This window comes from Lactuca virosa, chromosome 3 (assembly GCF_052849685.1).
Source record: "Lactuca virosa cultivar CGN04683 chromosome 3, Lactuca_virosa_CGN04683_v6, whole genome shotgun sequence".
NCBI lineage: Eukaryota > Viridiplantae > Streptophyta > Magnoliopsida > Asterales > Asteraceae > Lactuca > Lactuca virosa.
Window position 1 is genome coordinate 142,770,048 of NC_136428.1, and position 24,142 is coordinate 142,794,189.

Genomic DNA, 24,142 nt, shown 5'->3' on the forward strand with positions numbered 1-24,142 from the left:
CCGCTACCAGCTAACCTCCATGAAATGCATAACCATAAGTAACCAGAGGTGAGATAGCCACTCGAAGATATGATCCTCCTCTAGAGCCACAACCAAACACGGAACAGACAAGAAAGCCTAGATCAAGAGTTCTCAAACTATCCTAAATAACCACAGACAATCCCTAGGGCACTCCACAAGATGATAACCAACAAGTACAGATAACATACAGTTCTATAGATCACTACAACAAAGCAATATACTAAATACCAGGATACAGATCTAACGGATAACCACAACATAGCAACATACTCGATACCAGGATACAAATCTAACAGATCACTACAAGATAGCAACATACTCGATACTAGGATACATATCTAGCAGATCACTACAACATAGCAGCATACTAAATATCAACAATCCAAGGAATGCATAACCGTATATACTCAGAGGTAAGATAGACACCCGGACAGGTGATCCTACTCTGGACCACAACCAAACAAGGAACATGTAATAGAGCCTAGATCAAGAGTCCTCAGTTTATCCTACATGACTATATACAGTCTGTAACGCCCTGTTCCAAATTGTTACCTATTTGGGCGTGGGTGATGAAATGTAGATGGTTCGAGCATTCGGAATTGGTTTTGGTGCCAATGGGTATTTTGGTAAATTGGCAGCAAGCATTTATGGAAAATGGATTTTGTGATTGGGGAACTTTAAGTCAAGTACGAGTTGATAATACTGTAGAGCTTCCCGATACCTTTTCATGGATATAAGGATGGTCGGAATTGGAGTTGTATCAAAGACGTTATGGCCTTCGGAGTGAATTAGGATTTAAGGGGAAAACCCCAGTATGCGGGGGATACCAAGGGTGTACACGGGGCGTACTGGTACGAGGGGTATTACGCCATGAGTAATGGAGCGTATGCTTAGCGTACTGCGGAGATGGGATCGGGGTGCGAGACCTCGTACGTTGGGCGTACGAGGAGTACGTTGGGCATATGAGAGAAAGGATGAAACCCTAATTTTTAGGGATGTACCCTATATAAACTTTATGTTAGTCCCTTTGGTTCACTTCTAAGCTAGCCTCCATACTCTAAAAACCCTAGATCGACCCTTTTAGCCTCTTGGTGGTGTTTTTGAGCTCTTAGAAGGTTTTTATGACACCCCAAATTTCTCGGCCAGAAAAGACCGATTTAGTTTATGCTTTTAAAATAAAATCAGAGTAATCTTCCAAAAGGTGTTGCGGAATTTGTTCCCAAAACAAAATATAATAAAAATTTATCAAAGCATTTCTTAAAGAAATGTATTTTCATTATATAACAAAACTTCGGGATGTCATGTTCCGATACAGACCAAAAGCATAAACAGTACATTATAAGCCTTACAACAGTTATTTACAATTACTGGCCTATAATCCAAAAATCCCTCGTCATCATCCAACTATGCTCGGGGTCCACTACCTGTAATACAAAAAGCTGAGTGGGTTAGGCTTGGGAGCCTGGTGAGCTTATAGGGTTTTCAACCCACAATAAATAAAATTTATTAATTTCATCAAACAACAATAACCCTGATTACCCATTCTCGTTATCCTCACTTTACGTCCCTAAACACCTTTCATAAGGGACCTACCCTAAGGATTTTCATCGGGGTGACAACACTGCTTTAAGGATTCCTCAACATTTATGTCAAATAAGGCAACCATGTGGGGGATGGAGTATACCATTGAGCACTAAGTTCACAAACACCTACAGGTTGCGAGCCTGCTAGCGTTCCACTAGACTGTCTAGAAAAGTCTGTGGTCGTTATCTATACTCCGCTAGATGACTGAAACAATAACAATATCGAGGTCTCTCATCATTTTAACACACATCAACTATTTCATCTACCCATGTTTTACCCAACATATTTGTAGATAAAAATACATATACAGTTTAAAACTTGTATAAAACATCTATTCAACACCTATCTCAAATAAACAAACAATATAATTACACATAGCACGTATTTTATAGAAAATACTTCATATCTATGTGTAAGATGAAAGTGACTATACACTCACCTGATTTAACGATAATCGGGCAGCACTTCATTTCTTAAAACGATCGTTTCCGATAAAACCTGGATGTTTTCCCAAAAACCGGGCTTCACGCGGGCCGAGTTTCGTCTCGAAAAACTCTTTTCTCGGGATCTTCGGGCTCTCCGGGACTTGCTTACGATGCTAGGATGATATAATAGGCTTGGGGGTATTTAGTGTAGCATACAAGAAAGTATAAGGTGGGAGAAGTGAAAGTTTGTAACATAAATACGACTGGCTTTGATCACTATTTATAGTGGCTGAACACTCGAGTTACGCTGGGCGTAACTTTATGGTACGCGGGGCGTGCTCCTTCTTCAACCAGTACGCTGGGCGTACATCCAGTACGCTGGGTGTACGAAGGGATCATATCAGACGCATTAAAGCTATGACACGTGTTTCTCATGCAAAGGAGTAGGGGAGGTGACTGACTCTGGATCACGTACACGAATACGTTGGGCGTACTCCGAATTTTTAAACTTCAAAAATTCGTAACTTTCGCATACGAGCTCTGTTTTTGACGTTATTTATATCCACGCATAGGTGAGACCATGCTCTACAACTTTCGTTTAGACTCTTTCGGCTAATTTTGAATTTATTTTTAAAGTTATATTTTTAACAGGCCGGGACAGGAAAAGTCCGTTAAAAATTCATAACATCTTCATCCGACGTCCTTTTTCGTCTGTCTTTTTACCGTTGAACTACTATCAACAAGATCTTCAATTCTCGTTTAGGTTGTTTCGGCTAAAAAATACTCGATCTAAAATTCGAGTTTCGGGCTGCATACTGCTAAGCTGAAACTTAGAAAAATCATAACTTCCTCATACGAAGTTAGATTTGGACAATCTTGTTATGCATGCTCTCGGTTTAACGAACACTACGACTTTCGTTTAGATAGTTAAGGCTAAAAAGCAGTTTATCGAAAATTTACTTTTTACGTCATACAGTGTCGTGTCGGTTCTGTCGCGAAACTTCGACAGGTCATAACTTCTTCGTTATAACTCGGATTTCGGTATTCTTAATATCTCCGGAATCCTTGTTTCAACCACTACAACTTTCATCATAGATATTGGCTTTATTTAAACATTTATTTTTTACGCTTATTTTTATCCTTAATTCATTAAATCATAATAATTAAGTATAAAACACAAAATACTCAAATAATACATCTTATTATTTCAAAACAAATTACAAATGTTGGCCTAGACTATTACATCATCATTAATGCCTAGCCTAGAAACACGGGCGTTACAGTTTTTAGTGCACATTTTGCCTTTGGGAAGGAAAGAAGAGAAGCTTGAAGTTGTTTGGGTTGGTAGAGAGACTTTGGATCCAGGATCATCATCTTGTGGGGAAGCTTTTTCAGGTATCAAGTTTGTATCTTGGTTTGTGTATGATTAGATCTCTTCATGACTAGTTTATTATGATTTTGGTCTCCTTTTTGGGTTATGGATGAGTTAGGTTGTTTAAGGGTTCATCCTTTCAGATCTGAGTTTGTTTTGGTATCCTTGAGCATAAAGGTACAAGCTTTATGTGTATTTTGGTATCATGCACGCATTAAGTCATCCATTAATTCCATTTTAAGCTTAAGAGCTTCTTTTAGTCATGTATGGACGTAAAGTTGACAACCTTACAAGATAATCCAGCTCAAGGAGGTCAGATCTGTGTTTTGGAAGCTTTGTATTAATGGATTAATTGAAAATCGAGTTTGGGCTGAATAAGGGTGAGTATATTGGGCGTACAAGCAGGTACGCTTAGCATACAAGCCTCAAAGCCTCCAAGCGAGTCTGCTGCACACACGTGCTTGTACGCCCCGTGTACTCGGTCTGTTGGGCCTTGTATGTTTTGGGCTTTGGTTTGGGCTATCTTTTGGGCTTAGTTGCTTGGGGCTTTGTTGGGCTATCTGAAAATGTGTGTTTTTAATTAGGGAAAAGTTAATGGGGATTAGGGTAAGGACCATGTAAGAGGTTTGTACCCAATTTCGAATAAGTGGGCTTTGGATGATTATTAGTTTGTGGGCCTTTATGATTGAGAGTTTGGACCTTAGTCTTGGAACAAACTAGGTGAGGGGTAAAATGGTCTTTTAACCCTATATATGGATTATTGGATTAGGTGTGGAACCTATTTGTTAATTGGGTGTTATTTGTTTAATAGCGTAGGGATTTTAGCGGATCTGCAGACAGAGAGTATCCATGGGTTTTAGCTATCCGATGTGAGTCTTCTCACTATATCCATGGGTGGGAGGCACAAATTTCGACCCATTACTTGTTATGTGGAATGCTAGTTGTCTCTATGATACTTGCATGAAGGACCATGGGGGTAGCCCATGACACTTGGATATCAGACCATGGGGGGAGCCCATAGCATTCCAGGTAAAGACCATGGGGGTAGCCTGTGGCACTTGGATATCAGACCATGGGGGGACCCATGGTATTCCACGTAAAGACCATGAGGGGAGCCCATGGCACTATAAGTATGTCCCATGATATTCTATGGTTGTATGTTATATGGTATTTTGGGAAACTCACTAAGCTTTGTGCTTACAGTTTTCAGTTTATGTTTCAAGTACTCCGATTTTCAATTAGACGGGCTCAGATTGATTGCAGAGCACACACCACATGCTTCCGCATTTTGTGAATTACACTGATTTGATGATGATCTGCTAAATCTTGGTTACATTGGTTTTATGGGAAAGATATGTATTAACGATTTATCAATCTAAAAACAAAATTTTTTTATGTAATGATTTTTTTGGGGATGTTACGTAATCCCTAAGGCATCCCTCTACTAACAGATCACCAAAACTAGTGGACCGACATTGGTGCCTTCGACCCACGGGTACAGTAAGGCGAAACTCACTGAAATGAAGAAACCCTTGAACACTGTGATACGCTCCCTGCTACCCTGCTTGCTCCTGCTGATCCACTAACATCAGGACCATATAAAATCTTAATCACTAGTCAAAACCCTCAATTTTGACCTAAAGTCAAACTTGGTCAAAAAGTCAACTGTCAATGGAGTCAACAAAAGTCAAAGTCCAAGCCTGGTTGAGTACGCCCTGCATACTCAACTTACGCCCCACGTACATGGGATGGCTTAGTACGCCCAACGTACGAAAATTACGCCCAACGTACTCGAGTTGGTTCCATCATTTCCATTAAGCACTTAATCCCTTAAGTACTTTTCACCCAAACTCAGATCTAGCCTCAAAACATTGTCTTAATTCATAAAGCTTCCACCTTTATGACTTTCTATGGCTAGGGAAGGTCCAAAAGCTAAAACCATAACTTATTAATCCATTAAGACATCACAACTCGTGCATGGAAGGGATAGAAGGGCCAAGATCGCATTTTTATGCTTCCTAATAGCTCCATAATGGATAAAGTTTCTAACTTTATCCATTAGAATGGTCCCAAAAAACAAGATCTAGTCTTTAAGTCTGAAAGGGACCAAAAGTGCATCTTTTTCAACTTAATCCATTAAGTCCAAGTCTCCAACCTTCATATCTGAATCAATATGATATGTTTAGATGGATAAAGTTTCCAACTTTATCCATAACAAGGTCACAAACTTTCAAGATCTAAACTTTTTGCACTTAAAGTGACCAAAAGCTCATAACGCCCAAAACTAGCTAGATCTAACAATTTCATCATCAAGATTCAAACTTTATACCTCCAGAAGAAAGATTAAGGTGAACAAGGTCTGGATCTACAAGCTCTAATGCAACCAACGCTTCTTCAATGAGTTCCTTCTTTTTCAAGGTGCACCAAGAATACTCCAAAGCACTTAAAAACACCTTTTTTTGCTCACAAGGATCAAACTAGGGTTCGGCTTTCAAGAGAGGGTGTTGGAGAGGTGAAGGTTGAGAATGGAGTGAGTTTGGGGAAGTTAAGGAGCTTGAATAGGGCTCAAACCACAAAAATAGGGTTTGGGCACTGATCACGTACGCCCAACGTACTCCTGGTACGCCCAGCGTACTAGGGATGCCCTAGTACACCTAGTGTACTCCCCGTACGCCCAACGTACGTGGCTAACCCAAAAATCATCATAACTTCAAACGATTGTAACTTCTTCGTTCCAACTCCTTTTTCAACGTTCTTTATATCCACGGGAAGGTGTTAAAGAGCTCTACAGTATTATCTAAATATATTGGGCTAAAAACTTCTCGAACAAAAATCCATATTTCATGCAAGAACCCGACCTATGACTTTTCCCTTTTTACCCTTCGGCCCAAAACACAATTCAACGGTTAGATCTCTCAACCATCATTACTACATTCCACAAGGTCTAATATGTACCTCCTTAAGGCTCAAAGCTTTTACACAATCGTCTTCCGGCCCACGATCCTGAAATAAGAAATTACGGGAAACAGGATGTTACTTTTTCATTAACTTAATTTAACTAAGGGAATCAATTAATTTCCTTGTGATATTTTGCCTCCCGCAGTTGAACTAAAAGTATATAAGACCTATCTCATCCATGCTTTACTAAATAAGGACCAACATGATAATAATAATGTACTCTCAAAATTAATGGGTTTATCGTTTGTACAAATGCTATAATCAAACTTCCGGCATCTTAAATATACATTTTAATAACTATGATAATTAACAAACATTTTCTTTTGAACGACAAGTCTTTAGAAGCAAACTATGGGTAGCGAGAAGCTAGGAAAGGAACAATTTTTCTATGAATAAGAAAAAGGTTCATCATCTTTTCAAATTTGAAACATATTAACTAGAAATTGGTTTTTTTTTTTTTTTGATAATGTTTTTAACTCTTAATCAATTATGTAATTTTTTTTTCAAATCAAATAACTAATGTATTTTATAGGAGTTTATAACGAATAGTGTGATAAAATACATAAGCTAGGCAATTGATCGAAAACATACATACAATTTGATCATCAATAAATATGTAGCTTTAAACATAGGTTTTGTTGTTGAATAAACTATTATATGGGAGGTATGTGTCGGTGTGTTTGGCGAAGAAAATGAAAGGTGAAAAGGAAAGTTGTTTAATTAACCGTTAATCAAGAACGCCGCCAAATTTTGGAAGGTGGGACCCACCGTCAACAAAAACCGTTTCTCGTTAAAGTGTGGATGGAATCCTGTGGAACATAAGACATGGAAGGAAGTGAGTCTGTAAAATGCATGGCTCGGATTACAAGAAAGGACATCTTCCAAGAATAGCATAACTCCCATACACACATGAGACAAACATTCCTCCTTGCCAACATGTAAAAATATTGATTCTTTTGTTCTAAAATAGTTAACTTATCGATCATTAATTATAAAATAAATGGTAAAATCATACGCTTAACAGGTAGGAACTTTGTTATCATGTAAGAAGATAATTGTAAAAATACTAACAGTACTTAGTATCTGATATAAGATCTTGAAAATAAATTTAGAAACTGCGAACATGATCATAGTTTCTCTCGTTTATGAAACCATAATTTTATTTTCTGGTTTCTCGTATTTTAATGCTCCTTTTACATAGTATTCACAATATTCTTTACTTAATTATATATTAAGAACATTTAATAAACAAGTTGATAATTTCCCTAAAAAATATATGAGAGATTATAAAGAGAAAAAGAGAGAAAGAGGCGCTTGAGAAGAAAGACCAAGAAAAGAAAAAAAGCATCAAGTATGATGCTGATGGCAAAAACCCTATTTTTTTAAAGATAAAGGAGACCCCCTCCCCCACCCAAACCCTAGTTACTTTTTCTAGAATCTCTTTTTGTTTCTTATCAAAACCCCCCATTAGAGCCCCCTCTTCCTTCCCTCGTTTCTTTCAGTTCCCTGCAGCTCTCTCCCTTTGTATCTTCTTCCCCTCAGGTCTCTCTCTCTCTCTCTCTCTCTCTCTCTCTCTCTCTCTCTCTCTCTCTCTCTCTCTCTCTCTCTCTCTCCACAATATCATCTTCTATATTTCTGTTTATATACATATCCAAACGCGTAGAGTTCTAGTGCTATGAAGGCTAAACGTATCAACTTCTTATGCAGTCATCTTGCTCCTAAAGACTCCGATTTTTTCTGGGTATAACCAAGTTCGCCTGCCATTTGAGGTCTGGTCCATAATTGGAATCACTTCAATATAAAAAATACAATAATCCACATCAATGGCACCTGTTTCATTGCCTCCTGGTTTCCGTTTTCATCCCACTGATGAGGAACTCGTTGCATACTATCTCAAAAAGAAAATCAATGGCCATGAAATCGAGCTTGAAGTTATCCCTGAAGTTGATCTATACAAATGCGAACCATGGGATTTACCAGGTAATTAGTTTCTCCTCTTTACGATATCATAAATTACTAAATTAGGTATTTATCGGGTCCTATCCTATATTTAAAGAATTCCATGATATGCATATCTATAGTAAGTTTATATATGAAGGAATTTCTTTTGCTTTATAATTTATCCAAGTATCACAACATAAAAAAAAAATATAAATAAAAAAATCATTGGTTTCAAATCTATTCGTTCATGAGGAGATTAAAAGCAGGTATTTTAAAGGTGGTCCAAACTTCTTTTTAGGTTACTGTTAGAACTCATAATTTTGGCAATCACCTCATAAAAGATTCAAGTCAAAAAGCAAAGAGAAAAGATCTTGACTACATTTTTTTTTTCTTCTTTCAATGATGAAGATGATCACCATCTTTTTCTTTCTTTATTCTTTCATCTCTTCTGATTGATTCATAATGATGCATTTATGATGATTAATTAATTTATCTATTATGTTTAAACAAATTTTAGCCACAACAATCTAATTAAATTATATCCGTTGTATATTTTAATCATTGAGATTTGAAATTTTGTTAGGTAAATCTTTGTTGCCAAGCAAAGACTTAGAATGGTATTTCTTTAGTCCAAGAGATCGTAAATACCCAAATGGATCAAGAACAAATCGAGCCACCAAAGGTGGGTATTGGAAGGCAACAGGGAAGGACAGGAAAGTAAATTCACAGTCGCGAGCCATGGGAATGAAGAAAACCCTAGTTTATTACAGAGGGAGAGCACCTCATGGCTCTCGTACAGATTGGGTTATGCATGAGTATCGTCTTGATGAAAGAGAATGCGAAACTGCATCTGGCTTGCAGGTTTGACACGTTTCTTGTTCAGAGACTCCATTAACATACCATTTAATCGTTACATAACATGACATTCGATCTTTTTTTATGATTAAAAGTTGCAGGATGCTTATTCACTTTGTCGCGTGTTCAAGAAGAGCTTGATCCCTCCAAAAACAACTGTGCCCGGTGACCATTATGCAACCGCAGCTAGCGATCTCTCATCATGTATCGACCTTTATTCTGAGGGTGGAAGAGGAGGTGAAGACATGGAGACTTGTAATTATCAAACACCACCAATGGCTTCATCTTCATCAACCAATATTCTCCATGGATCACACAATCAAAATCATATAAATGACGTCAAATGGACTCAATACTTATCGGAAGATGCATTTACCTTCACAAATCCATCTTTCACTAACTCATCATGTCTCAATCTTCCTTATCCAGCGTCAAAGGTACGTACAAACTCTGAGCTCTTTATGGTCATTAACTATACACATTTTTAATCTACTTCCCATGCATGCGTATAACCGAAGGATGAAAATTGTGTTTTTGAATTTTTTTTCAGGTTGATATAGCTATGGAATGTGCAAGGTTGCAGCATAGGTTATCTCTACCTCCATTGCAGGTTCAAGATTTCCAACATGAGGATGTGACTAACTATATCGACTTGAAGAACATACCACAAAATGGACCAACGGCCGGATCTCAGCTGGACTTTTTGCAGGAAATCCTTTCCGTGGCACAAGTTTCTCAGGATCTGATCAACCAGGATACATGGGGTGGAAGTTATGCTGGAAACGATAATGATTTTTCGTTTTTACCTAACAATAGCAATCAAATGCAAGGCATGGGATCGTTTAGATCCATGGGAGACGATCAAATTTCAAGGTCTATTGAGATTGGTGATGTTGAAGAACAATTGAAAACAGATCGAATGGTAGAGAATTTGAGATGGGTGGGAATGTCGAACAAAGAACTTGAGACGGTATGTACGCTACATAATGACTTCTTCTTCTTGTTGTATTATAAATTAAGATAGTTAATTCTTGTTGATATCGACAGGCCTTTCTGGATGATTACAAGAGTATTCCAGTGGAAAGTATATCAAGTTTTCAAAGGGATGAATACGAGGTTCAAGGTACGACTGACTTATAAGTCTTAGTTACTCTCCAAAGAAACTCTACACGTTCGTCAATTTTGTTGTTAAAACGAGACTCAATCCAGTTTCAGGAGAAAACACTCGTCACAGCAACATAGACGACCACTTTTCACTCGGATTCCTGAATCAAGATCAGAACAACCTAAGCGACAACTTCCTAGATGGTGATTTGGAAGATATCTCGACCACTCCAACCTTTGAAATGTATCAAAAGACCGAAGTCAGTCATGGATTATTGGTCTCAACACGACAAGTCTCAAACACATTCTTTCACAAGATTGTGCCATCGCAAACAGTTAAGGTCCAACTCAACCCGGGGATGATTACAACACATGAAACACAGCATAGGAAGACGCTTGCGTTGGAGAAGTTTAAAACTTTGGTGGGTTCGAACCCATTGAAGGTGAGCACCAAGGAGATAACGAGTCCAGTGGTTAACCTGGTTTCTCTTTTGCTAATATGTTGCATCTATCTTGGAGATGAATCCTCAGAGGATGACGATGGCGATGGCAAGAACATAGAGATAAAGGACAAATGGAGCATTTCAAGTGTGGTTTTGGAGAAGGTGATATGGCCATGTGTGACCTTGGCTTTAGCATTTTCTACCATTTGGATGCATCATAATTACATGCCAAATTTTTCTTAACTTAATTTGTTTGATTTGAAAGTATTCTCTATAGAAAAACATTGTGTAACTAGGAAATATGTTTCCAAAATTTAAAGCTATATAATTATATTACTTGTAATTTACTAATTTCACATTTAATCATTTAAAGAAAATGTTTATTCTTTTATTTTATTTTATTTTGGTATCAGATGATACACCTCTGAATCGGGGGTATAGCGGAGATTAACCCGTAAGCCTGTTATCACATGATAGGGAACAATGGGTTATACATTCTCCTTGAGTTTGGAAGCTTTGAAATAGGGTGGAAAACAGTTTTTAGTTTTATAAAAAAAAAAATTCTAACAGATGCGATGAGTTTTCCTTTTCAGTTTTTATTGAAATTTATTGAAAACAACTTTTGGTTAATTTTTTCAGTTTTCATTTTCATTTTCCATTTTAGAAAAGTAGATAATGTATTTGGTTGTGTAATTTCTATCGGGTTTTTATTTTTCAGTTTTTTGTTATTTCAAATTAGGTTTAAATTGTTTTTTTACACATGTCACATTCTATATTTACACTTTTAGCCAAGATCTTATAACTTTGTTAAGAATATAATCTAAACATTTCATAAATTTATTTATTGCAATCTTTTCTTAAGACTTATAAAAAAAATTGGAAATTTTATTAAAAAATTTTGCAACATTTTTTATAAGTTTTTTTATAACTCTGAGTTGTCTGGAGCCTGCTCCGAACCTACTGAATCGGCTCAGTGGTCTTGAGCACCACCTCGGTACTCCTCATAACCCGTTGATCGACCTCCCCCCAACAAATCGAGGTCTTGCATTTCCTCCCGTAGAGCATCTCAAAATGAGGTCGATCAATGCTAGCGTGATAACTGTTGTTATACGAAAATTCCACTAACGGAAGATACGTATCCCAACTCCCACCAAAGTCCAACACACAAGCACGCAACATATCCTCGAGGGTCTGAATGGTCCGCTCGCTCTGACCATTGGTCTGTGGATGGAAAGTTGTACTGAAATGAAGACGAGTGTCCAACTCGTCATGAAATCTCTTCTAGAACCTCGAAGTGAACCGGACATCCCTGTCAGAAATCACTGATACCGATACCCTATGACGTGCCACCACCTCCCTGATATAAATCTCGACCAACTTCTCTGCATAAATACTCTCCTGAATCGGAATGAAACACGCGCTCTTGGTCAAACGATCCACAATGACCCATATTGAATCTACTCCATGCGCGGTCCTGGGAAGCTTCGTGATAAAATCCATGGTGATGTCTTTCCATTGCTATACAGGAATCTCTAATGGTTGTATCTTACCGTGAGGACGCTGATGTTCGGGCATGACCTTCCTGTAGGTCAAGCATCGTTCCACGTGCCATGTCACATCCCGTTTCATGCAGGGCCACCAATAATCAGGACGAAGATCCCTATACATCTTTGTCGCCCCAGGATGGATGGAAAACCTAGACTTTTGAGCCTCCTCCATCAGAATTTGGCACACACCGCCACAGTATGGAACCCAGACTCATCAATGCAGAGCCAACAAACCACGGTTATCAGAATCAAAGGAAACCACCTTTCCCACAATACGCTCTCTTTTCTGGTGCTCTTCCTTCATAGTCTCAACCCGTGCCTCCCGAATCCGCTCCAATAATGGAGTAATCACATTCATCCTCAAGCATATATCCCTAATTGGAGTTGCGACCGCCTTGCGGCTAAGAGCATCGACCACCACATTGGCCTTTCCCGGATGAAAAAGGATTTCGCAATCATAGTCCTTCACCACATCCAACCATCGGCGCTACCGCATATTCAGATTCGGATGATCCATCAAATACCTCAGGCTCTTGTGATCCATGTAAATAGTACAACGAACGCCATAGAGGTAATGCCGCCAAATCTTGAGGGCAAAAACCACGGCCCCCCAACTCCAAGTCATGTGTCGGATAATTCACCTCATGAGGCTTCAGCTGCCTCGAAACGTAAGCGGTCACGCGACCATTATGCATCAACACCGCCCTTAATCCAGAGATCGAAGTATCACAAGAAACCACGAAATCATCGACACCCTCCGACAGGGTCAAAATTGGCGCCTCACACAACCGTTGTCTAAGAGTCTCAAAAGCTGCCTGCTGCTCAGGTCCCCAGCGAAATGTAACCATCTTCTTTGTCAGTCGGGTCAAAGGAGCAACTATCTTGGAGAAATCCTGGATGAATCTCCAATAATAACCCGCCAAACCAAGAAAACTTCGAATCTCAGATGGAGACCTCGGAACCTCCCACTGCATCATGGCCTTAACCTTGGCCGGATCGACCAGAATACCATCCTAGTTGACAAGGTTCCCCAAAAACTGCACCTCGCGCAACCAGAACTCACACTTGGAGAACTTTGCGAAAAGTCTCTCCCTCCTCAATGTCTCTAGCACTTCCCTCAAGTGCTCCTCGTGCTGCTCCTGAGTCTTGGAATAAACCAAGATATCATCAATAAATACTATCACAGACCGATCCAGCATCGGTCTGCACACGCGGTTCATGAGATCCATGAACACGGCTGGAGCATTGGTGAGCCCAAAAGGCATCACCACGAACTCGTAATGACCACAACGAGTCTGGAAAGCTGTCTTCTGCACATCCTGGTCCCTAACCCGGATCTGATGATAACCCGATCACAAATCAATGTTGGAGAACCAAGATGCACCCTGAAGCTGGTCAAAAGGATCATCAATCCTCGGGAGTGGACAACGGTTCTTCACCGTTACCTTGTTCAACTCCCGGTAGTCGATACACATACGATGAGACCCACCCTTCTTCTTCACAAACAGAATCGGTGTTCCCCAAGGAGAACTGGTCGGTTGAATAAATCCTTTGTCTAATATCTCCTGAAGCTTTGTAGACAACTCCTGCATCTCGGGAGGAGCCAACCGATATGGTGCTTTGGCTATCGGAGTCGCACCTTGAACCAAATCAATCCTGAACTCAACCTGCCTCTCCGGAGGCACCCCAGGCATGTCCTCTGAGAATACATATGGGTAACCTCACACAATCGACACATTATCCACGGTCACCTTACCCTTATCTCGGGTATCCATGACATAGGCGACATAACCGGAGCAACCCTGCTGAAGATAGCGTCTGGCCCTCCCTGCAGAACACAAAACCGGCCAACGCTGCGGTCTCTCCCCATGAATCACCAACTCTCCCCCACTTGGGTTCTGAACCCGAACTAACTGCTTCTCACAGTCGATCACTGCTCCATTATGGCTCAACCAATCCATGCCTACGATAACCTTGTTCCCACGCATAGGAATGGGGACCAAATCAACCGGATATTGCTCGCTGAATAGCTGAAGAGTACAACCTCGATGAACCCTCGCAACACGAACAGAACTATCTGTTGGATTAAATGTCTAAGTCCATAACTATAATTGGTATGTACTTGAATTGATAGTATGAAAGGCCTTTTAGGTTGTCTTCATACTAGCAACTAGACTTGATGACTTTTGGAGAGAGAGGTTGAATTTATTATTTGATTAATAAATTGTAATAAATGATTTATTAATGTATTATGGAAATAATATATTAATTAGAAATCATATTATTTAATTAATATTTAATCAGAAATTAATTTGGAATTAATTTTGGGATTAAAGGAATTAATTAAAAGTGCAAGGGCTATTTGGCAATTTATTGATAGTTGTGGTATTGGGCTCCGGAACCTTCCTAGATGGGTTGGACAAAATCTTCTATGAATACCCTAGGTTTTTCCTTTTGATGTTCAATACTTGTATATTCAATTAGAGAAAACATAGATCCAAGAATATTAGGGTTGCATGCACACATAGGATTGTTTGTTATGATCAAAACCCATCAGTAATATCAGAGCCTAGATTTTTTCTATTGAATTTGATGCAATTGGTTGAATTTGATCAATTAGGGTTTATGACAATTAAACCCTTTGGACTTAGGGTTTTTCGCAATTTAGGGTTTCCTAACCCAAGATTTCGAAAATTTGGAAAAGGGTTGTAACCCTTTCCCTTGGCCTTTAAGATTTCAATTTTAGGATTTCCTAACCCTATGTTTTTTGAAATTATGGCAAGGATTTGAAAATCCTTTCCTTCCTCCCCCAGTTTTGCCAAATTTTGGAAATTACGGTTTTGATAGGGATTTCTTAATTTTGGCAATTATCTCCTTATTTGATTTACAAAGATAATTGCAAGATTTGTCTGACCCCTTCCATATTTTCGAAAATTGAAAGATATGATAGAGATTTCTTATTTTTGGTAATTATCTTCTTACTTGTTTGACTAGATAATTGCTAGATTTTGTGGATTCCTCCCATATTTTCGAAAATTATTAGGGGAGTGGATTATGTTAAATTATTTTGACTAATTTAATAGACAATCCTAAAATTGATTTAATAAATTAATTAAAAGTTTAATTAATAAATAAATATTAAATCATTTGGTTTAATTTTAAATTTAAATTTAAATTGTTTTAATTTTTAAATTTAGTAATTAAACATAGTATTCTAAAATGTTTTAAAATACACATTATACTATATATATAATTAAAAGTTTAATATATATTATATGTATAAGAAAAGTCAGTCAAACCACTAGTACGCATCATTCACGAAGTCATACTATAAGGAGAGTTTAAGGAAGAGGCATATAAAATGACCGCCATTGGGTATCCATTCTTACCCATCGCTCTCTTGTATGGTGGTGGGTCGTTAGCCGAACGGGTTTGATAGGACATAATCTTATTAAAAGTATAATGATATAAAGTAACTAAACTATTTTCTAAAAATCTCATTCTTAGTTACTTTAGTAAAAATGTGAATTTGATGCTAATCCATGAAATTGCACATTGCACATTATATAAGTTGTTAGTGGAGCGTGTGTGGTTAACCGGCACACTAATATGAACTAGTAAAGGGTGGAAATGGGTGTCTCATAAATTATCATTGATTGATAGAGCATATGTGGCTAACCGGCACATTAATTAGATGGTAAATGACATTGATAGTTCCAAGCTAATTTGCATGGTTATTCACATCTCATTTGTGATCCTCGACATCCCAGTCACAAAGTGAGAGCATAATTGAGACTAAACATGCCATTTAATAGTTCAATGAATCTCAAAGGTCTAGGAGTTTCATGAGATTGAAATTGGTAAATGCTTTACCAACTTAAAATAGATCCGAGTTTGATTACGACATCCCTCTTTAAAGTTCGAATCGAAAATATGGATCCTAGCCTTAATTTAAAATTTATAGGTTAATAATTAAGGATTAAAATCAACTAACTTGAATTCTATTTTCTCCTATTATAGATGTCAAGTTCAAACAACAATGGTCTTCCTCGTTCTTTGGGAAGTGGTTTTCATCTTCCTTCTGAAGATGTTCTTCCACATGTTGATCAAGGTGAAAGAATATTCCCTTCTTCAAGTAATGGTGGAAATCGAGATCATGCTTCTCCAAATCTTCCTCCACCTCCTCCAGTGACTCTCCCCAAGTCATTATTCTTCGAGCTGAAAAATACGAAGTTACTCAAGCCCTGTTGGCATGTAAACATCAAGATGGAAAGTCTGTGTGTGCGCATATTCTGAAAATGAAAGTGTACATTGACAGATTGGGTATGTTGGGTGTCGTTTTCCCATGGGAGCTAGCCAATGACTTGGTTCTGCTTTCGCTTCCTGAGTCGTATAGTCAGTTCATTAAAGACTACTATATGACTGACCATGACGTGACCCTAATTGATCTAACACATATGTTGATTGCTACTGAAGCAGAAATGATTAATGGCACAAGTCAAGCAAAAGTGCTTGAAGGATCTGTCTCCCAAATTTCCATGGACATTGACAATAGTAGTCCAGAAAAGGTTTCTCTTCCCAATGGAAAGGGATCGACCAAGGTCAAACCGTTTAACCATATGGTAAAGAGAAAGGCTAGTTCTGAGATAGTTCCATGTGCTAATCCAAAAAGGTCCATAGGGCATTGGTTGTGAAGCTGCCCTGACTACCAGAAAGATCTTAGAGTTGGTAAAGAGAAGTCGTATGACTCCACTTCAGGTATATCCATTATCTAACTCCATTATTTTAATAAATTCCTATTCATAGATTCTTGATATATGATATGATAATCACATTTTGATGTTTTGCAAGATCTAAGAGAAAGAAGGACGCTTAAGAAGAGTAAGTTGAATTTGATCGTAGGAGATGGATTTTGGTCTCATGGTTCGATGATCAGATTCTGGAGCTACTTAGGAGTTATGATAACTTAATAGAATTCTTAGGAGATATTTAGAAACATAGTTTTCATATATTTGCATTGTATGGACAATTTTTTCCGCTTATTATCAATAAAAGTGAAATTTTGATTTATTTACTTTATATTTCCTTGCAATGACATTTATGAAAATTGGTGGTTACATTTCTATTATTAGCAATGTTAAAAGTGGATTTGATTCTTAACTATGTCGTTTGTGGAAATGTCAAAATTAACCAAGTGAAAAGGAATTCTCATCGCTCAAGTTTCAATTTGATAGAAACTTGGAGTCATACAATTCGAATTGTGTGATGTATGAGAATCTTGATCATTGGAAGATTATGACTAATTCGTTGATCACACGTTTATGTGAGTCAAGTGAAGGACTAAAGGATCTAGTACACATTGATGTGGATTATTTAGATCCACCACAAAGGATGATAAGTCTATTCGTCATGGTTTACTGATGGTTCAATAAATATGGTTGTGTTTATAAGATTAAGCATAATTCTAACACTTTGAAATGTTTTCAAAGTGTAATAGAACGAATGAGAAGAATCTACTAGGCAGAAAGATAAAAGTTTCTCCAATCTGAAAGGAAAGGAGAATACTTTAGTATCATGTTTATGATCGTCTTAATGATTATGGAACTATATCACAATTGATCCTCAAAGAACATCTTAGTGCAATTATTTGACTAAGAAGAGGAATCGGATATTGTTGAAATAGTTCAACTGAGAGATGTGTCATACTTCGTTTCCAATCAAATTTTAGAGTCATACTCTAGTAACTATAAATCGTATCTTGAAGCTTTTCGTACTAATTGGGTTTATACCACCTCATGAAATGTGGAGTAATAATATTTTATTACTCTAGCACATTTGGAATTGGAATTTATGATATTTTGGTTAAAACAAAGGATGAACTGAGACCAATTCCATGAAGTGTTTTCTTGACAAGAATCCACACTAACTTTTGAATATTTGTTTTGCTCGTCAAGGAATGTTCCTTGAGAGAAAAACCTATATGTCAAGAAGTCAGTGGGAATCTTAATGATCTTGAAGAGTTTCAAGAGTCAATCAAGAATAAACCTTTTAGTTATCACTAGCTCGCGACCTGAGGTTGATAACCTATCGTGTTAAGTTGACACTTTCTTGTTTTTGTACATCTTCCAGTTGATTTAGAAATGTTTATGAGTTCTATGGTTCTTTATTGACTGCAAAAGGCAGAGCACGTTGGTCAGTGAAAGTACATTGATCAATATGGGTGAACTGCTTAACAACTTGGAAGCATTGGTAGGCCCTTGTGCTACCAGAAGGCAATAAATTAAGAATTAGCAAAGTTCAGTCCATGAAAGGAAAACTAAATTTGATTTTGATGTTGTCCTCAGCCTTATCTTATGATTGTAGGTTGGTAATGATAGATTCACATGGATGGGAACACATACACTATAAAATCTAGGTGGCAAAAGGTTTTTCTCTAATTCATGAAAATGATTATGAGGAAACACTATCGCTAGTAGATTTTAAATCTGATTAATGTCATTATGGTTAGCAGTTGTGATAATTGCATTCTCAAATTCACATATGATTACGGCATCCCTTTTCAAAGTTCGAATTATGAGAAACAGAAAGAAATGGTTTGACCGTTCAGGACTTATAATTATAAGTTCTGAAAAGGTTAAACACACACACATGTGCTATCTAATAAAAGGTGTATAAGCTTGATAAGTCTAGATGGAGACTTATCGAAGCATCAGAAACTTGTACTTCAGTAAGAAAGTCAATAATATTGATCTCTAAAAGTCCAGTTGATTTCTGGGTATATGTAAAAGCTAGTGGGAGCATAATTGTTGTGCTATTGGGAGCATAATTGTTATGTTAAGTGTTAGTAAGTTGGCAATACTATTCGTAGGAAACAAAGTTTTCAAATTTGCAAGTTGCAAGTTGCAAAGTTTGGAATTGTTTCACTATGATAAGCTTAGGGGAGAGGGAACTCATACTTCATTTCAAATCTAAAAGTTTAGACTGAAGTTTTAATGGAACTCAGTCTTGGACATATATGAATATCGTGTTAAAATGATTCAACATAGGAAATTTGATATATGGAAATATTATAGCAAAAGACTGATCAGATATCAAGTCTTTATGTAAGACATTATGAATCAAGTCCCATATGCTTCAGATATATGATTGATTACATATGCTATGATATTCACTTGTTCTGATTTTTCCAAATGCCTAGGGAATTGAGAGGAAAAAGGACTAGAACTTGATATGACTAAAGTTGTTAAACAACTGTCAAGAACACTCTGAGGTTTACTGAAGATTGGTTGCTTGTGGATAGTGGAAAGTATAGTATTAATTTGGACGGACCATATTGACATAATTCTGAGTGGAGGTGACTCTTGTTCAGAATTGATAGTCATATGGGAATATGGATATATTTCCATATTAGAAGTTTATGATAAAATCTACATGTGATTTAGGAAATTTAATGCAAGGAAGGTGTTCAAGGACTTTGCCTTGAATTTGAATCTTCTTTACTTTGGAATTTTTTTAGTAACAAAGTTCCAATAGTACATTCTGTAATATCGTTGGCTAAGTCTCTGTGACTTTAAAGCTTCGACATCATAGAATAACAATGCATATAAAGTTGGAATTCTAACACATTTATAGGTGAGAAGAATTTGGAATTCTTACACGTTCTAATAAGAATTTGGAATTGTTAAGTAAGCATCATTGGAATAATGTCCATCCGATCTGTTCGCAAACGAAGGACTGTCGAGAAACATAGTATGCATGTTTATTACATGGCATGACTGATGTTTAATTCAGGTATTTAGTTGATTACTCGAAACATTAGACAATAAATAAAGTCTGATTGATATGGTGATTAAATAATAAGGGTTTTATTTATATTCAGTAGTTTTGAGACCGTAGTTAATTAGGTTATTCTTGTGTTTCACTTCACATGTTTTACTTCCCGGATAATTAGATGATTCGTCAACAGTCAATCGTACTTTTGGAAGTAAGTAGCGAATTAAGATTGTCATGAATTGAATTGTAGATTGTCTAAGGGGTTAGACATAGCAATGGTTTTGCTGCAATGTTCATGAGTACTTGGAAATGGGGATTTTGAGTATTGGATAAACCCACACTTATAGAATTACTTCATGAATTTTATCACGGTAATTATGAGACGATAATATCTTATATTCTTGAAACGGAGATATATAAGTTGTTGTTTACGAGTCAGTTGTGCATTGATAATACGTAAACGCATCAGTAACTTGATGTTATAAAACGTATTGTTGTGTGTGATTTGATGAGTGAATGTTGAAAGCATATAAATCGAAGTTTATCCGTTCCTTTTTCCCTAACGGTAAAAGCGATATCTGTGGGCCCCTCGATTATTTGATGTCGACATCTAAAGCGCTTGGCCAAGGCTGGACTAAATTGATGTGTTCAATTGGTAGTCTGAATCAGTCATCATAAATCACAAATCGGGAAACAAAACTTGTATAATGACATTGATTATAATCCATGTCTCATGTCTATAAGATATCGTGTAGGACGGAGGAATATTTGATCCCTTATCTAAGGACACGTAACTGGCTAGGTCAGAGTTCGACAGCGGCTTTGAGAGCTACAATTTGCTAGTTAATTTTGAAGTTATACGCAACTATAGTTATTAGACTTATCCAAGTGGGAGACTGTTGGATTAGGTGTCTAAGCTCATAACTATAATTGGTATGTATTTGAATTGATAGTAGCACAGTCCTTTTGGGTTGCCTTCATACTAGCAACTAGACAGGATGACTTTTGGAAAGAGATGTTGAATTTATTTTTTGATTAATAAATTGTAATAAATGATTTATTAATGTATTATGGAAATAATATATTAATTAGAAATCATATTATTTAATTAATATTTAATCAGAAATTAATTTGGAATTAATTTTGGGATTAAAGGAATTAATTAAAAGTGCAAGGGCTATTTAGCAATTTATTGATAGTTGTGGAATTGGGCTCTGGAACCTCCCTAGATGGGTTGGACGAAATCTTCTAGGAATACCCTAGAAAGTTCATCTACGGGCCTCTTGGATGAGGTTCTTAGGCTGCTTAGGCCTTAAGCTAAGGAATTAGGGTTTCCTCCTTAAAACCTTAGCTTTGGCTCTAAGCTAGCAACAACTATATAAAGGGATATACCCCTTTGAGATTTTGGCCACTCTAACTCTAAGAAGAATAGCCAAAATTTGAAGCTTCGCCTCCTCTCTCATATCATCCTCTTGCTAAGTGTGTTTGTGAACCATTAGAGGCACGACATTTGTGGTAGTTGCTCTCGAAGCTTCAACAACACTAAGGATTTGGATTGTTGTTACTATATAACAATCAAATGTATGTTTACTAACTCTATAAGTTAACTTCGAAAATAATATAGGCTTCCTAGGGGTTTCCTTTTGATGTTCAATATTTGTATGTTCAAATAGAGAAAACATAGATCCAAGAATATTAGGGTTGCATGCACATATAGGATTATTTGTTATGATCAAGACCCATCACTATCATCAACAATCTCGACATCTAGAGGGCAATCCAGCTCCCCTGGAGCTTCATCAAATCTCTTGTTCATCGTAAGCAATACAAACGATTGGGTAGCCCCGAATAAAACAATACGAAGGCAGAAATATTGTTCACAAGGAACGATCCTAAAATAAAACATATAAATATAAGTAGGCAATTCAATATAAATAAAGAGATAATGAGAAGATACATACCCTATTGGATAAGGTGTCTAAGTCCATAACTATTTCTGGTATTTACTTGACCCGGTTAGCATGGTCCATTTGGGTTGCATGGCATTGCAATACTTGGATTGACCAAAATGAGAGAAATGACACTTAAGGTTTATTAATACATTATAAGTTCTAATATATTAATAATATTATTTAATTAATATTGATCAAAGAATTAATTTGGAATTAATTAAGTGATCAAAAAAAGACTAATTATATATATTTGGGTTGATAGTGTAAATAATCTATTCTTATATAGTGGGCTAATGATCCATGGTTTGTATGGATTTGGCTAAAACCCATAAGGTGCTCCATGGATAGTCCACGGAGGTTACAAACCCATGGATCATGGAATATGGAAAGCCATGACAATTAGGGTTTACATGGTGTAACCCTACTTGTGTCACAACTATATAAAGACCCCTAGTCTAGCAAAATCGGCACTACTACTACTTGTACAAGATAGAGGGCAATCTGATTTTGAGGTTTAGTGAAACTTCTCTCAAGGTTATTCCAAGTGTTGTAGTGTTGTGTGATACATTTGAGGCATCACACTTGAGGTTCTAGGCTCACAAGGTTCTCAAGGAATCCAAACTACAAAAGGTATGTTCATCTTCTAGCATTTATGTTTAAAAGTTCCCCATGGTATGCTAGATAGGTTAAGAACCTTGGAAAATAAAATTTTCATGTATCATAGTAAAACATAGATCCAAGGTTTCTAGGGTTGCTTGTACACCTTAGGAGTGTTAGAATGCTCAAAACCCTACAGTGGTATCAGAGCCTAGGCTTGTTTGTTTGATACTTGATGCAAAATTGTGAAAAAACTCAGTTTTTCTGCACTCTGCAACATGAACTCGCCGAGTCCATGGAGGACTCGACGAGTCCATGACTAAATTCATCCAACTCGTCGAGTAGGTTCGTGCACTCGACGAGTAGGAGCCCCTGAATGCAGAGTTTCGAGTTTTGCTGCTGGAAATGGACTAGAAACATTACCCTAAACTGTTTTGGTGTTATAAAACTTGTTTTAGATGGTGTAATAGTTATGCTAATCCATTTTCAATGGCTATTATCAAAATTTCAAGTTTTATATGGTTTACTTATGATTCTTGAAATTGTTGATATGAACTTATGAGTTTAGAAGATCATAGGAATTATTTGTAACTTGCTTGTTAATCAACTTTTTATAATCACTCGGGGCATCCCGACCCTTAATTTAGTCAAAAACAACTCGAAACGGGAAGATAAACGGAAAATCAGCCATATAGAACCGAAACCTCTTAGGAACCGAAACCTCTTAGGAACCTAAATCTCTTAGGAACCGAAACCTCTTAGGAGCCGATACTACTCCTTAAGGACCGAAACTAGCTTAAAGAACCGAACCTGCCAAGAACCGAAACCTGTACAATTGAAGGTCCCTTTTCGGACCGAACCATCATTTCGCTTCTATCAAATCTGGGTTCGCTTCCAACTCCAGTTTCGGATTCGGGTCTTCCTGTCTCGGACAGAAGGCTAGGTTCAGGTCTCACCCTCTAAGGACCGAACCTTCGGCCTGATTTCGGATTTTCACCCTTTTTCCCGGTTTTCGACCCCGACTTCGTTTTAAGCTCGTTTTTGGTTATTTTAACGCGGGATTTTCGTATAAATCCATATTTTATTATTTTTAACCTTCCAAGATCATAAAATACGCATATTCTAAGGATTCTTGTATTAAAACCCACACTTTTCTTAAGAGCAAAGGCAAAGTACAAAAGGTGGAGTGTTGACTTTTCCATAAAGCAAAGACACAAGCTACCTCCCATACCCACTCCATGACACCATCAGTCACTATTCACATCAGCCTTGTCCACTCATTGTACTCTTATCCTTTCCCCACAAGTTTCCTTAAACCCATACACACAAAGAAACTTTACTAGTCATTCTCCTTAGATCACAAACACTTCACCAAAAGCAAATACACTATTCTCTCTCATTCTCTCTCCAAGATTTCGAGATTCTCCAAGAGTTTTGAGCCTTTCACCCTCTTTTGGTAAGTAAATTTCATCCTTCACCTTATTATCCCATACATCTTCACTCAAGTCATGGATTTCTCACACAAATATCGTCATAATTGTTGCTAGATCTTCAAATCTTCAAGTATCTC

At 37.2% G+C, this 24,142-nt stretch overlaps 1 protein-coding gene across 1 annotated transcript; it reads left to right on the forward strand.

Moving 5' to 3' along the window:
* Positions 1-7,798: 7,798 nt before the first annotated feature.
* On the forward strand, positions 7,799-11,046 carry LOC145166660 (NAC domain-containing protein 54-like). The gene is made up of 7 exons (XM_079085681.1): positions 7,799-7,902; positions 8,068-8,340; positions 8,885-9,162; positions 9,252-9,593; positions 9,707-10,126; positions 10,204-10,279; positions 10,366-11,046. The coding sequence occupies exons 2-7, from the start codon at positions 8,184-8,186 to the stop codon at positions 10,944-10,946; spliced, it is 1,854 nt and encodes a 617-aa protein (XP_078941807.1). The 5' UTR covers positions 7,799-7,902; positions 8,068-8,183; the 3' UTR covers positions 10,947-11,046.
* The last annotated feature ends 13,096 nt before the right edge of the window (positions 11,047-24,142 follow it).

Coding starts and splice junctions, on each gene's coding strand:
- LOC145166660 (XM_079085681.1), top strand. CDS start 8,184: ATGGCACCTGTTTCATTGCCTCCTGGTTTCCGTTTTCATCCCACTGAT. Junction 8,341..8,884: donor CGAACCATGGGATTTACCAG/GTAATTAGTTTC, acceptor AAATTTTGTTAG/GTAAATCTTTGTTGCCAAGC. Junction 9,594..9,706: donor TTCCTTATCCAGCGTCAAAG/GTACGTACAAAC, acceptor ATTTTTTTTCAG/GTTGATATAGCTATGGAATG.